General features: G+C 38.2%; 1 protein-coding gene across 11 annotated transcripts in view; it reads left to right on the forward strand.

Moving 5' to 3' along the window:
- Positions 1-16,575, forward strand: part of shank3b (SH3 and multiple ankyrin repeat domains 3b) — a 35,289-nt gene that overhangs the window by 4,318 nt on the left and 14,396 nt on the right. For 9 of the 11 annotated variants that reach the window (XM_073872181.1, XM_073872261.1, XM_073872149.1 and 6 more), the window contains 7 exons: positions 3,040-3,303; positions 7,178-7,381; positions 7,493-7,564; positions 8,268-8,376; positions 14,852-15,003; positions 15,144-15,311; positions 15,477-15,593. In XM_073872181.1, the coding sequence (XP_073728282.1) occupies positions 3,106-3,303; positions 7,178-7,381; positions 7,493-7,564; positions 8,268-8,376; positions 14,852-15,003; positions 15,144-15,311; positions 15,477-15,593 (1,020 nt within the window). In that variant the 5' untranslated portion in view covers positions 3,040-3,105. Of the gene's footprint in view, positions 1-3,039; positions 3,304-7,177; positions 7,382-7,492; positions 7,565-8,267; positions 8,377-14,851; positions 15,004-15,143; positions 15,312-15,476; positions 15,594-16,575 lie in introns of those variants that run through there. The other 2 variants (XM_073872353.1, XM_073872429.1) reach the window with 2 other exon arrangements.

Below are 16,575 nucleotides of genomic sequence, written 5' to 3' on the forward strand. Positions count from 1 at the left end.
TGAATTGTTTTTCAGCAGTGTAAATAATTTATTGAGAATTGTAGATAGAAACAAGAAAGGGATTATGGATATATGCTTGACCGTCAGATTTGAATTTGACCTCAAGACTTCAAAACACTAGTGACCAAAAGATTTCACTCCTCGGAGTGTCGGGAGAGTGATAGAAGAGGCTACTTGGGGAGTGTAGCGAGTAATTTTTGTTAAGTGACCCTGTGGCACTGTGGTAGTATTACAGACCTATGACACGGGTGACCCTGTTTGATTCCCTTTCAAGGCAATGTGTTTTTTAAAACTAGGTTACAGTAAGGGAATTATACTGTAAAATGGAACTGCGGTAAAGGCATCATACTGTAAAAAACATGTACAGTTACCGCATATATACAATAAAAAGTCTAATAGTGTGGGTCAGAAGTTCAGAACACCCTAGCAACATCATAGTCAACCACGCAATCCCTAGGGACATTTGCGAACAAGCGTTTCTCATATTGTCTTTGGAAAACAAAAAATCTAGTTAAAGCTTACCATACAGCTTAATCTCTATTTTATTTAATTTGTTTATTATTTATTATCACAAACAGTAAAATCTTGATAGGTCATGATTAATAGTTGCCACACATACAAGTTCTTCCAAAGGCTAGTCAGTAAGGTTTTGAGGCAAATTTTTATACTGCATGTGCTTCTAATTCGTGGTTTTGTGTGGTGGTTTTAAACATAAAACTATAAAAATTATTTCAACTTCAGAAGTCAACTGTACAGTGAAATTATTAAAGGTTATATTTTGATTAAATGTCATGTAAGAGCACATTTTTAATGGGACAAACTGTCACATTTGCTTTATAATTGTGCCATTCTATAATTAATTATCCTGCACAAACAAAGAGTTTAATATTTTTGATATTTAAAGGTGCAGTGTGTGATTTTTAAAAGGATCTCTTGACAGAAATGCAAAATAATACACAAAACTATATTATCAGGGGTGTATAAAGACCTTTCATAATGAACCTTTATGTTTTTATTACCTTAGAATGAGACGTTTTTATCTGTGGAAGTGGCCATTTTGTGCTGCCATGTTTCTACAGAAGCCGTTAACGGACTAAGTTATTTTACTAAGTTGTCTTCGACGATAACATGTTTTTCCGGTGGTTGGCTAGGCTACTGTAGCTTTTCTATGCTTTTTAAAAGCGAGGGGTGAGCAGTGGACTGAGCCTTTGGTTGCAATGTGCAACCTCAAGATGCTGCTAAAATTTACACACTGCACCTTTAACTTTTATATTATTACTGTTTTATTTATTGTTTTGCTGTTCACATTTTGATGAAGTATTTGCAGTATATAGACTATAATGACAGATTGATTGCACTTAAATAGTGTGGCACTACAACACAAGTTGATTTTGCTGTTGGGATAAAACCCTGTAATATTTTCCCGCAGTAATAATAGTAGAACTTTTAAATAGCTTTTCTGTTGTTGAGGTATGTGCCTAAAAAATATTCAGTTTTGTATTAATAAAAAAAGTTTGGTTAGGTCCTTACATTGACAACATTGTGCCCACTCACTCTCACTATACAGCAACTAATATAGTGCACTATATAGGGAATTGAGCTTGATTTTGCACACAGCTGGACTTGACAAACTGGATTGTAACTGTTATAAAGACAAAGGGACTCTGTGTGAATTGACTATTTTGTAATGTGTTGTTCTTTAGTCCTCATATGTTTAAATCACTTCTAACAGTTATCAAAGCTAGTGATTTCAGCTCTGTTAATGGAAATATGAATATTAAAGGAATAAATTGCAGTACTCAACACAATCTCCATTAAACATGCAGCAGTCTGCTAGGTATAAGAGGGATGAGTCAGTCGTCTCTCTCCATGCATCTGTGCCAATAATTGTAGATAGTTTTGAAAATTTTGTTTCTGCTCAGCTGGTCTCTGATGGAAAACAACACCTGGCTAGGAGTCTCCGGGTAGTTTGAGACCACTGTCTTACTCTTTTCGGGGGTTTTCCGCATCCTGTTCTCTATGACAATGTATGTTATGTAACCGAGGACTTCCCTTCAGTCTCTGTGGACAATAGCACTTGAGTATCTGAATTGTGTTTGTGTGTGATAGCATTGGAATGAGTGAGTAGGTGGGCACTACATGTGGCCAGCTGTGTTAAAGGCAGAGTGCACAATGTTTGAAAAACGCTTTGGAAAAGGAGACGGGCCGACTACCAAAACACGCTTATAGCCAATCAGCAGTAACGGGTTGCGTATGTGTGGGGCGGGTCTTTTAAAAGAAGGTCCAGATTCTATTGGGGTAGGGGCGTGTTTGTGTAGGTGATTTCAAATATCAACATTGGCTTTCAAACATTGTGCACTCCGCCTTTATAGTATGGTAAAACAATGTATGTGTGTGTTATGTGGTACATTTCTCCACTTCAAGGGAATGTTTAAAATATTTATGTGTGAAGCATTATGTACCAAGTGCAAAATTAATGTTAACAGTCGAGTGTGTGTGACTTGGATGTGATCCCTGTGATGCAATGTCTCTAACAGAGGGAGGGATGGAGGTGTATATTGTGTGTCTGTGTGTGATTCTGCACAGCTGTTTCTAAAAAGAAAGTGCTTGAGCTATGGTTTAACAGAACAAGCAAAGTGCTGAGTTGCCATGGCAACTTGGGATGCAGGGTTTCCTCACTTTCCATTATTCCCAAGTGGATCTGCTTCACAGTGTCCATGGCAACCACTCACAACCAATGGAGTTTCTCTCTCTCTCTCTCTCTCTCTCTCTCATCCAATATTCTGTATCTCAATTTGTGATTTGTGTTAAAATGTCATCTTCATGCTTACGTAAAGACTTCATTAGCTGTTGCTCTTTCAACTCTATTACTCACAGGCTGTACATTTAAACACACTTTAAAAGCATTGTTACATGCATCTTACTAGTATACAGATGTATGAAATAGCAGATCTCTCAAGACAAACCTTGAAAACTACTGTAAAACATCAGAATGAATGACACTTAAAAGCAGGTGTGTGTGTGTCTGTTGTATTGTAGGGTTGTGAGGCTGGCGTGTTGAGCAGAACGCACACACACACTCACACAGACATACACTCCCAGAGCATGCCTATCAGTCCACCTGCCGAAGGCAAACATGAGGGTCTTGACCGGCTACGGCAACAGCACGCCCCTACCAACGGTAACCACGGAGATGACAGCATTCGGGCCTCTCCTGGGACTAAATCTACCTCCGAACCTATGGAGGATCTCCACGGAAACGCAGTTGTCATCCGCATCGGAATCCCTGATCTGCAACAAACGGTGAGTGCCTTCTTTCTTTTTTAAATCCTCCTCTGTTTTCACACACACACACACACACACACACACACACACACACACACACACACACACACACACACACACACACACGCATATGCAGGCTTACTCGGTTTTCTTGCCTTTCCTTTGAAATGGCTGCACTGCAGTGCTGGAGTGGAGCATGGCAGTGATTGGTAGACGCAGTGGTGTTGATGCTGTGTGTGTGTGTGTGTGTGTGTGTGTGTGTGTGTGTGTGTGTGTGTGTGTGTGTGAGTGTGTGCAAGGGGAGTGTGAAAGAGACTTGTGCATGCGTGCATGTTTCTGTGCAGGACTCTACTGTAAGGTTATTTGTACTGAAGGATGCCACAACCAGAATTCTTTACCCTTTACTATATGTACATATAAGAGGAAATGATGAGAAAAATTATCAATTTAAACCTAGAAATAAATATTTTCTTTTGTTTAATTTTCAAATGATTTAGAACAGAGTTGTGATGTAACTTTATTATGTAGAAGAAATGATAACATATTCTTTACTTTTTCAAGATAACTAGGTCACTGATAAAAATAAGCAGATTATACTGACCACTCTTTTGTACATAAAGTCAGGTTTTCTTGGTTTCATTAAAGCAATACTTCACCCAAAAATGAAAAGTAGGCAATATTTTACTCACTCTTAAGCCATCCTAGGTGTAAGACTTTCTTTTTCAGGCAAACACAGTTGGAGTTATATTAAATAATTTCCTGTCTCTTTCAGCTTTATAATGACGTTGGATACAGCTCCAATTTTAAAGCTCCAATAATCTAATCCATCCATCAAAAACTAATCCATAAAGTCATGAAAAGGTTTTTTTAAGGAAACGTTTATATTTCAAACTTTGTAAACTACAGCAAACACATCAAAGCACCCTTTAGGCATGCCGGCAAGCTTAGCATTACAGTAAAATGTGTAACGCTGTAGTACACAGTTAAGGACACCAGAGGCCATTTTCTTTGAATGGAAGTCAATGGAGGAGAGGCTTCATTACGCTAATTGAACAGCTTTTGTGAGGAAATAATTTAAATCGACAGCCTGTTTGTTAATCTTCAACTTGTTTAACTCTAAACAATACTTTTGTTGGAAAATGTATTAAGGTTTTGCTGTGATTAAAATACTATATATAGGAGAAGGCAGAGATAAAACGTAAGCTGATGTCACTGATCATTGTGATTGGCTGAGGTGATGCAGTCTAGTCAAGTTGAACATTACAGGATTTCCAATGGTAGAATATCGAAGATTGCTACAGTGAGGAGAATGGGTGTTTGAACGCCCTGCTATTTTCCAAGCTCTCCCACTTAGAAATCATGGAGGGGTCTGAAATTGTCATTGTAGGTGCATGTCCACTGTGAGAGACATAATCTAAAAAAATCACAATGTATGATTTTTTAACTATTTATTTGTTTGATACAGCTGCAAAGAACTATTTGAACACCTGAGAAAATCAATGTTAATATTTGGTACAGTAGCCTTTGAGGTCAAACGTTTCCTGTAGTTTTTCACCAGGTTTGCACACACTGCAGGAGGGATTTTGGCCCACTCCTCCACACAGATCTTCTCTAGATCAGTCAGGTTTCTGGCATGTCGCTGAGAAACACGAGTTTCAGCTCCCTCCACAGATTCTCTATTGGGTTTAGGTCTGGAGACCCATGATACACCAGAACCTTGATATGCTTCTTACAGAGCCACTCCTTGGTTATCCTGGCTGTGTGCTTCGGGTCATTGTCATGTTGGAAGACCCAGCCCTGACCCATCTTCAATGTTCTAACTAAGGGAAGCAGGTTGTTCCCCAAAATCTCGCAAGACTGGTCATCCTCTCCTTAATACAGTGCAGTCGCCCTGTCCCATGTGCAGAAAAACACCCCCAAAGCATGATTCTACCACCCTCATGCTTCACAGTAGAGATGATGTTCTTGGGATGGTACTCATCATTCTTCTTCCTCCAAACACATTTAGTGGAATTATGACCAAAAAGTTTATTAAAGGCTATTTTGGTCTCATCTGACCACATGACTTTCTCCCATGATTCCTCTGGATCATCCAAATGGTCATTGGCAAACTTAAGACGGGCCTGGACATGTGCTGGGTTAAGCAGGGGAACCTTCCGTGCCATGCATGATTTCAAACCATGACGTCTTAGTGTATTACCAACAGTAACCTTGAAAACGGTGGTCCCAGCTCTTTTCAGGTCATTGACCAGCTCCTCCCGTGTAGTTCTGGGCTGATTTCTTTCCTTTCTTAGGATCACTGAGACCCCATGAGGTGAGATCATGCATGGAGCCCCAGTCTAAGGGAGATTGACAGTCATGTTTGGCTTCTTCCATTTTCTAATGATTGCTCCAACAGGGGCTTTTTTTTTCACCAAGCTGCTTGGCAATTTCCCTGTAGCCCTTTCCAGCCTTGTGGAGGTGTACAATTTTGTTTCTTGTGTCTTTGGACCGCTCTTTGGTCTTGGCCATGTTAGTAATTGGATTCTTACTGATTGTATGGGGTGGACAGGTGTCTTTATGCAGCTAACAACCTAAAACAGGTGCATCTAATTTGGGATAATAAATGGAGTGGAGGAGGACATTTTAAAGGCAGACTAACAGGTCTTTGGGGGTCAGAATTCTAGCTGATAGACAGGTGTTCAAATACTTATTTGCAGCTGTATCATACAAATAAAAATTTCAGACCCCTCCATGATTTCTAAGTGGGAGAACTTGCAAAATAGCAGGGTGTTCAAATACTTATTTTCCTCACTGTATTTCTCTAAGCAAAGTATCTCTGTACACATGTTCATAGGAGAGTTGAGGTAAGTGGAAGGTTGACCTCTGACCCAACATTACAAAAAATTGCATTACTTCAGAAGACATGTGACTAAAATATTGGCTAATTTTCATTTCAGGGTGAACTATTCCTTCACACAGCAGTAAAAATGTTACTAAAAGTAGTAAAACATTACTATTTTACTCCAAAAATCTTACTATTTTGCAAGGTTCTTTTTCTATTTTTGAGGCAATTTTGTTATGTGACCGTGTCTGCCAAATCCAGGCTAAATTTTCATAATTCTGAGATTAGAAGCATCAAAGTTTGATTTCAATCATTCATTTCACATTGATTTCAATCTTTGATATGACCTTTCTCAGTCAGTATTAAATATATCAATGTTATATTTTCACAGAATGTTCTTTACATGATTTACTGTAGGATTATTTTGTAGAAAGCAGTAAAATACAAATATAATCTCTATACAGGCCTTGCACCTACTGCCAATTTCACAAGTAACTCCCAGTTTGGTATGACTTTGATATTTTGTTTTCTATTATTATAGACAGAAATCAAACCTGTCCTCATTTGACATCCTCTACTCACATTTACATCGCAAGAACCTACAATTTCAAGTGATATAATAAAGTAAAAATCTGCTCATCTTTATTGATTATGAAGAAGTCTCTGTCTTTTCAATGACCTGTGCATTTAAAGTCTAAGGTGTAAATGGAAAGAAAGTGTTTAATGGATAGATAATAATATTTTTATAGATGTGCAGCACTTAGCTGTAATAAATATTCTGAAAGATGGACAATTGAAACATGAACCATTAAAACTACATTCAGATCCAACATGCAATGACTAGTGCAGGTACTTCAGACAGTCGGAGCCTCGGTGCTCATGTGGTGATGCAGAGGTTTGAGTCCAGCCTCCAAATAGCTCCGATTCCCCTTGCATCATTCTGCCAGTCTCTATAATAAGAAAAAGAGAAAAAAAGTTCTGTTTAAATACTCGGCCGTCATGCTTGAACATAGAGAGCGCCATGTACTATTACTTTGTGAGTTAGTTTTGTATTTTTGTTTGCCCTAGAAATGCCTGCGATTGGACCTTGAAGCTCCAGTATGGGTTTGTAAACAGCAAGTTCTGGTCACTTTGACACAAAGTCTGACTGATGTGCTTAACTATGGCCTCTACCTCCCTGCCTTTAATGGGCGTGCCGGAAAGTTCCTCGATGAGGAGAGATTGCTCAGGGAGTACCCTCTCCCTACGGTCACACCTGTACCATACTTAGAGGTAGAAATATATACAGACACACCCAACCCATGATGCATTAAGGCTCCCAATTGATCATGTTTTTATAAAATTATTATTACTTCACTTATCAATTTATTTATGTGCCTTCAGTTCCGTTATAAGAGGCGTGTTTACACTCAGAGCCATGTAGATGACAAGCAACTGGCTAAATTACACACTAAGGTAACATTTAACATTTTCATTTATTCACACACAGCAAGAAGTAATGCAGAAATGTGTGGTCAGTGCTTGTTTACTCCTGTTGATGTGTGTGCATGTAATTGAACGCACTCGCATGTGAATCCATCTGCCCGAGCTCACAGTCACTGGAGTGCACTGTAAGAAAAAATGGTCCCAAGCTGTCACTGGGGCAGAACCCTTTTTAAAAGGTCCTAGTATGTTAGTACAAATATGTATACATTTGGTACCAATATACCTCTGAGGTATTAATATAAACTCTTCAGGTGCAGAAGTGTACTTTTAAAAGGGGTACCCCCTCAATGGGACCATTTTTGACCATTTCATTCAAAAGCTTGAATGCTATAATACAGAAGACATAACAGCACAGACAAACAAAGCACACCATACCCTATAAAGGTAAACAGGCTTTTTTGCTACTGTGATCTTTATGACTTTTAGATCTCTATTATGACCCTAACAACTTCTCATGAGCTATGAGAGAGACCACCTCGTTTCTAATCCTAACCAATTCAGTTTAGTTTCATTTAATGGTTCATGTTCACTAGGGAGGGAGATCTGCTTATAGTGAATGTTACAGTACGTCTATGGAGTACGTTTAACTCTTGGGGACTTTCTGTTTAATGTTATCTAAAGCGTTGATGGGTTAATAACAATCCAAGGGCATGTGATATCCTGTTGCTTGCAGGCCAATTTAAAGAAGTTTATGGAGTATGTTCAACAGAGGAGTGTGGAGAAAGTCTGCAGATTTCTTGAGAAAGGGCTGGACCCCAACTTTCATGATAGTGAGAGTGGAGGTGAGTTTTTCTTTCAATAAGGCTGCATTTGAGGAGACATGCTTTGACACGTTCAGCTGTGATGCTGATGTGGGCTCACATCACCTCCAGACCGGCAAAATATTTTAGTTTCTATTTTTGTGGATGCAATAAAAATATGTACTGTCAGCCAGGAAATAAAACGCAAAAGTAGTTCCTGTCAAGCTATAGCTTTATGCAGGAAACACTCATTAATATTTAATAAATTATTTAATGAATAAATTTTAATATTTTCAAAATTTTACTATGTTCTTACCTCAACTTAGACGAATTAACACATCTATCTTTTTTCAATGCGTGCACTTTTAATCTTTGTACAGCGTGTTGTGAATGTGTTAGCATTTAGCCTAGCCCCATTCATTCCTTAAGATCCAACAAGGGATGAATATATTTAAAGTCTGTTACATGAGTAGTGACACGAGTAAGTATGGTGGCACAAAATAAAACGTGGCGATTTTTTAAGCAAATATATTAAGCAGAACTATATTGTATGGCGAAAGAGCACTTAGTTTGAAGCACTTCGACTTTAGACGCAGTAATATTGATGGTAGTTTATGTTTAATATATGTTTAAATCTGCCCGCATTCTCCACCATATAACATAGGGAAAGGGAATAAGGTTATTTAAAACACTATTGAACCTCCTACTGAAACAATACGTTAATTCCCAGATTTAGCTCAAAGGGATTAATAATTACAATTAACTGTAATTAATTATACAAATTGATAATGTAGATTTAGCAGAATTAATAATAACAATTAATTAATGCATTCGTCCAGTGAATATTCTCATAATTGTACATTAACTTCTAAGAACATTAAATTCTGTGGCCTTTAGAAAACAACCTTCTTAATGCTATACAGTACTTTTAAGCATGTAACTAGATCCAAGCAGATTAAGTGACATTAATTTGCTGAGCATTAAACACAGAAATAATTCAATTGTGAAATGCAAAACCAGTTTATTAAACTAACTTTGCACTACAAAAAACACACAATACTAGCTACACATACAAACAAACAATACCATAAAACATATATTAGAGAGAAAGGATAGGAAATTAAGAGAGAGTAAAAGAATGGCAATATCACTATAGACTTAACTTCTGCATAAACCATCAGAAACTCTGAGAATCACCTTAATTATTAAGGGGTAATAACTTAGCATCGTCAAATGAATAAGCGATACTTGCATTGGCTTTCGTGAGGCGCATGTGTACGTCCAGAGATGCGTGTATGTGTAAGAGAACAAGGAAGAGCGTTCCGATGGGTTCGTGGTTACGTCACGAGTCCTTGAAGTTGTTCTGTTGCGTGGTTCGTTCCTTGCCTTATTCCGTTGACTGGATTAATCTGCCGAGATGGTCGAAGTTTGTCCAAGTGAAGAGTGCTCAAGAAAACTGAAAGTGCAGTGCGTGGTCGTGACTTTTAAAACAAGAGCAAGTTGTTTATTATTGCCATAGAACCCAGAGGCACCCTTGAGACTGCACATCTGCATTAATGCATTAGCGCTGACAGTGAAAGTGCAGAAATAATTCTCGAAGAGGTTTGCTCCCCTGCCTCTGCCATGGTTTCTCACTCCAGCTTGAAACGGATAACGTTACGACTTATATATTATTACAGACAACAACAAATACGTTTGGCCCTTTGTTGGAATAAAAGTGATAACGTCTCCCCACCACCTCTTCGGAAAAGTTAAATAATTAAATATATATCAATTGATCTAAATGAATTGATTTCAAAGTCATTTGATAAAGAATCCCAATAGTTTGGTGAATCCATTTTTTCTCCTACCCCTATTTTTATCTGCTTAAAAGTTGGCGCATTTTATATTGTGCCACCATACTTACTTGTGTAACTACTCAATAGGGAAAACATGGAAGTGTTTGGTGGCTTCTAAATTCATCCCTGTTTGAATCCTAAGGAATGAATGAGGCTAGGCTAAATGCTAGCACATTCACAATGCGCTGTACAACGATGAAGTACACACATTGAATAAAGTTAGGTATGTATTCATTCATCTAAGTTGAGGTAAGAACAGAGATGGGCATAAATACATGGAAATGTATTTCAAATACAAATACAAAATACTGTGTCGAAAAATGTATTTAAATACAAATACAAAATACTGTGAGGAAAAATGTATTTAAATACAAATACAGTATTTTGTATTTTGAAAATACACAAAATACATGTGAAATTGGTGATTCTGTGAAAGTATCCCTATTAGGCTGAAATCTATCTGGGTCTATTTCTGAATGCCAAAAAGCATTTAGATGTGTGCAACTACTTAGAAACTTTCATTTTATTTTACGTACCTCTTGCTTTCCCCTGCCCTGTAAAAAATAAAAAACTAGAAAAAAAACTTGGTAACACTTTACTTGAAGGGGTGTGCATAAGGCTGACATGACACATTCATAATCATAACATGACATGTGTCATGAACATGAAGAAGATTTTATGCACATTCATGACAACTGCCATTAAGTGTCATTTACTTAATTATGTCATTTTTAATGCAAAGATGACATTGTTTGAGATATCTTTGTTATGGCAACTTGACACATAAACCAATACAACACAACTTGTTATAAATTATAAACAATAATTATCAAACTTAAGAAACTACCTAGCTTTGTGGGTTAACATTACATTAAACCATGATTAAAATGGCATTAAGTGTTAATTATATGTCAAATATTATTAATACTCGGTCAAATAAACATTATGAACTGAAGAATATTCATGATGCTGTTATAAAAACTATATTAACACTTAATGACATTTTAATGACAAATTATATTTGTATCACTGGTAAAAAGTGGTCAGTTATGTTGTCTTGGTTAATGTCAAGTTGTCATGGCAAGTTATGATGTATGGGTTAAAGCAACACTATGTAGTTTCCATGTAAAAATGACTTACAGCTCCCCCATGTGGTTGAAAAGTGCAACAGTGCCTGCTATCAGACACTCTTCTGCAGGCAGGGGGAGGGGCGGAGCTGTGTTTCCTACCCTCCACCGCCACTTTCAGAGTGGGCTTGTAGCAGCTAGGAGGCTGCTCAGGTTGCAGTAACAGTACAATTTGTCCAGTTAAAAGTTGTTCTATCACTGAAATCATTTTAGAGACATTATTTAAAGGTAAAAAAAACTACATAGTGTTGCTTTAATGTCAAGTTGTCATAACAAAGACATCTCAAACAATGTCATCTTTGCAATAAAAATAACATAATTGAACAAATGACACTTAATGACAGTTGTCATAAACCTCTATAAAATCTCCCTCATATTCATGACACGTGTCATGCCACGATTATGAATATGTCATGTCAGCCCCATGAACACCCCTTCAAGTAAAGTGATGTTTTATAAAAACATCATAAAAACTTTTTCATGTGTCGTCAAAATGACCCACAACCTAATCAGTTTATATGTTAAGAAATCCATGCATTTACAAACGTCTCACGAGACAAATTATTTGGCAAACTAATTCCTCTCATTGCTGCTTTTTGATGGTTTTGAGAACAATTACTCACGAGTCGTCCTCTGTCATTTCACAAAATTATACAATGGAAAGCACGTCAAGCATAAAAGCCTTTTAGGTTTACACAGTTTTTCAATACTGTATGTGAACTTAATCTTTGCACAGCATGTCATGAATGTGTTAGCATTTAGCCTAGTCCCATTTATTCCTTAGGATCCAAACAGGGATGAATTTAGAAGCCACCAAACACTTCCATGTTTTCCCTATTTAAAGTAGTGATGAGCGAGTCACTCGAAACTCGGATCATTTAACCCGATCCCTAAAATGACTCGAGAACCATGAGTCCTTAGTGACCATTAACCCGAGTCAGTTGAGTCCTCTCAGATTGTGCTTTAAAATGAGAAATTGGATCAAACACAAAGCTATTCAAATGTTTACAACAGAATTACAACACATAACTCTACATAAGCTGCCATATATTCTATAACTTGCAACAACGAGTTAATTTACATCACCAAATGTCGACTGGGGGTACCGAGTGAGCCAAAAGCACACTCGTAATTTTCTGCAGCTCCGAGTCCGAGTACAAAGGGATGCGTGCGCGCGACAATGAGTTGGTCCGCGGCTCGGGGATTCACACAGAGAGTCAATCAACTCATAGAGCTTGAATCCTGGACTAGGAGAAACGAGCCTTGCTCGTGTTATTAACCCACTGACTCATGTAGGCTAATCTGTTGCAATATTTGACTGGCACAATGTTTTGGGTAGAAGCTGCAAATGTTTAAAAATTTTAAATACGAGGACTGCTGCAGCAGTGCTGTTGGAAAGATCCGCCACCGACGGACGTACACGGCTCCTCTTGTTGACTGAGTCACAGAGTGACGTGAGTGGTTCACTCACAGGACCCGTGCAGGAGCGGGCGGCTCTGTCTGGGACTTACTCACAAGATCATGTTCTTGCGCGGATGAGTGACTGTGTGGTTGCATTAACCGAAGCCTATCGTGGATCTTGTAAGTCAATCTGAAACAGGACACGTTCCTCTCACGTCCCAATTCAACAAAGCCTCACATCTTTTAAACGTGGTGTTGATATATTTGTCGTTATGAAATTAAACTAAACACACACACCAAACTTTTACAATTATGTTATTGATAATGTTACCATGGACATGCATGTTTTTTTACAAGTTCCTCAAGTCACATGAGCCCTTTTTTGCGAGCAGAGGAGTCGTAGACTCGTAGCTGCATGCGTGATCTGAGTTGCATTGGTATTAGCGATTGGAACTGGGAGATATTGACCAAGTGATTCAAGTGACTCAAGTGACTCGCACAACCCGGATCATATTAGTGAGTGACTCAGATTAACCCGAATCCTTAAAAAGATCCGGGTTGACCATCACTAATTTAAAGACTGTTACATAGTTACACAAGTAAGTATGGTGGCACAAAATAAAAGTGATTTTTAAGTGAATAAAAAATGAGAACTATATTGTATGGCGGAAGAGCACTTAGGGGCCAGTCACACCAAAAGCGCTTTAAACGCTTGCAAACGCAAGGCGCGACGCACTGCCTTTTTTTTAAAAAGAGCAGTGCGACGCGGCTTTTCATATTGCTAAGCAACCATCGAGTCAGCTGTCTTGTCAATCAAATATTGAAGCGTGAGCGCTCTTTTGCTGTTAACTGTCATATTAGCAGAAACTTTAAAAAGAGGGCGCTTGCTCTGACCTTGTTTGAGGGTGCGAGGTGCACAAACACGCAGGAGAGAGTGAGCGAGTGGAGTCCGGTTCTTCAAAGCAACTGTAAACTTAACTCACCACAACGTAAGGCCCGCCCCTCCCCTCATTCGATTGGACAATGCAAAGACGTGAATGACGTCAGGCGCTTCTCCGCTCTCAGCGCTCCTTCAAAAACGCGTGCGCGGCAAAAAACCGCAAGGCGCTCGGCGCGCATAAACAGCGCGCAAATGCGCCCTGCCCATAGAATATCATTCAAAAAAGGCGCCTGCAACACCCATAAACGCTTTTGGTGTGACTGGCCCCTTAGTTTGCAGCACTTCAACCTCTGGGGCAGTAACATCATTACTCCTGTGAAGATGTTACTGCGCACTGAGGTCGAAATGCTGCAAACTATGTGCTCTTTCTCCATGCATTGAAAAAGATAGTTATGTATTAATTTGTCTAAGTTGAGGTAAGAACATAGTAAAATATAAAAAAAATTGTGGTTTTCCTTTAAGTCAAAAGTGTAGGCCAATTTGTCAGCGTTCCACACTCTGTCTCAGTCGTGCAATGTGCAAGTGCAATAGCGTGCAACTGCCTGCCAACGTGCAAGTTTGAATTTGAATTTCCTTTTGCGACAGTTATAACACAAATCACATCACACCCAATAATTCAATCGCCTTTGCTTTATTTCCCACTCCAACATTTCAATTATTGCCCACTAAAATCTGCACAGATATATTTGCTTACCTAAGCTCTGTTGTCTGGTCTGAACTAGTTGATGCATGAAAACAGCACCCTGACTGGTTGACTGGCTCAAAGTATTTTGAGTATTTTAAAAATACAAAAATACTCATCTTAAATGTATTTAAATACAAATTACATTTCATTTTTTTCAAAGGCTTTAAAATACAAAATACAAAATACTATTTTGTATTTCAAATACGTATTTTAAATACATGTATTTGAAATACTGCCCATCCCTGGGTAAGAACATAGTAAAATATGGAAAAACGGTGGCCTGTAATGCATTCAAAGGTGCCGTTTCTCATGTACACAAGCGTATCAGGAAAATTTGACATGAAACATTTTTAATCAGGCAGTGTTAGTTAGTAGAGCATTGTGCTATAGCAACGCAAAGATCAAAAGTTTGAACACACATACTGATAAAAAGTATATATTGAGTACACTATAAGTCGCTTTGGATAAAAGCCTCAAAGCAAAATGCCTAAACTATAATCATATCACACATGTGTGATGTCTCTAGAATCGTCTCTGACTCTCGTGGCCCAGCTGGACTCGTGTGCTGATCTGATCAAGGTGTTGAGGAGCGGTGGAGCCCACCTGGACTTCAGAACCAGAGATGGCCTGACTGCACTTCACAAAGCGGCCCAAACACACAACCATGTAGCATTGACTGTGAGTCGACGCTTATCCCTCCCACAGACATTTTTCAAAGAAATAGTCATGCTTACACAAGTCACCACAAGCTGTTGTGGGTCTGCCACATATGCCCATCATATTTTGTCATTGCGTCCTAATTCCCTTCATATCTGCAGACATTGTTGGATCTGGGGGCATCTCCGGACTATAAAGACAGTCGTGGGCTTACCCCCCTCTATCACAGCGCGATGGTCGGGGGAGATCCGTACTGCTGTGAGCTGCTGCTGTACGATCACGCCCAGCTGGGCTACAGCGACGAGAATGGCTGGCAGGAGATCCATCAGGTAAAGCGTCAGTTTCTCCGCTCACAATCCACACGTTATACCTCCAGAGACGGGGAAAAAAGTTGCATCCGGCGGGACTAAATATATCCTCTTTTATTGTTTGTTACACCTGCATCAGTGGGTGATCGAATGTGTGTGTATGTGTGTGTGGTTTTTGTACCATAGGCTTGTCGTCATGGAAACGTGCAGCACCTTGAGCACCTGTTATTTTATGGAGCGGAGATGAGTGCTCAGAATGCCTCAGGAAACACAGCACTACACCTGTGTGCCCTCTACAATCAGGTAGACATACAATTTTAGATATTTTTGTCCAAAAATGGAATAAAACAGAAAATTGCCTCACTGTCTATCACTTGGGCAGTACGCTTTAAAAGGTACCAATATGTACCTTCGAGGTCTTAATATGCACTATTTGGCACTAGTATGTTCCTCTGTGGTACTAATATAAACTCTTTAGGTGCATATGTGTTTTAACCATTTTTTATGACATTGTACCATATAGATTATAAATGGACACTCACCAGATAAGTAGCATAGAACCGTTTCAGTCTTTAGCACCGCATAGGGCATACTGCTTTATATGGGCTACTACTCTAAAAAACACAAGTATAACCAGTATATACTTCCAGAGCTGGATAGATTACTTATGAATTGTAATCCGTTACTGATTACAAATTACATGACAAAATTTGTAATCAGTTATATAGTCTCTTAGATTACACATCGTTGGTAACGTAATCTGACTACTTTTGGATTACATTTAGATTTCTTTTGACATCTTATTTGATTTCAAATATATAAAGAGGGAAAAAATAAATTCAATTCTACTTTCACCAACAAGAGCCTTAAAAACTAATTTTTAAAGTGCAATGTACAGACAGTTAATACTTCACAATACTAACACTGATTTACTTTGCTATTAGTGTCAACTGATAGTAACACACAGAATAAAACAAAATCACTTGAATTTAAAACATATTTACTTAATTTTAAGTAAATAAAACAGATACAAAGTAAAAAACAATATTACATTTCACAAAATTCACTGCAACAATACTGCTAGATCTAAAATTTCACCTCACAAATAAAACTGAAGTGTTTCTTTAAACAGCGAGTTTCTTTCAAAATGAAATGGTGTCTATACATTCAGTTACAGGCCAAAAACAACAAATATACAATAATTCTATTTTATTTATTATTTTTGGTTAATTTTAACTTTTTTTGTGATTCCAGTAAAAAATTGGCATGGCAAGTTAAAAATTGA

This window comes from Misgurnus anguillicaudatus, chromosome 1 (genome assembly GCF_027580225.2).
Source record: "Misgurnus anguillicaudatus chromosome 1, ASM2758022v2, whole genome shotgun sequence".
Taxonomy (NCBI): Eukaryota; Metazoa; Chordata; class Actinopteri; order Cypriniformes; family Cobitidae; genus Misgurnus; species Misgurnus anguillicaudatus.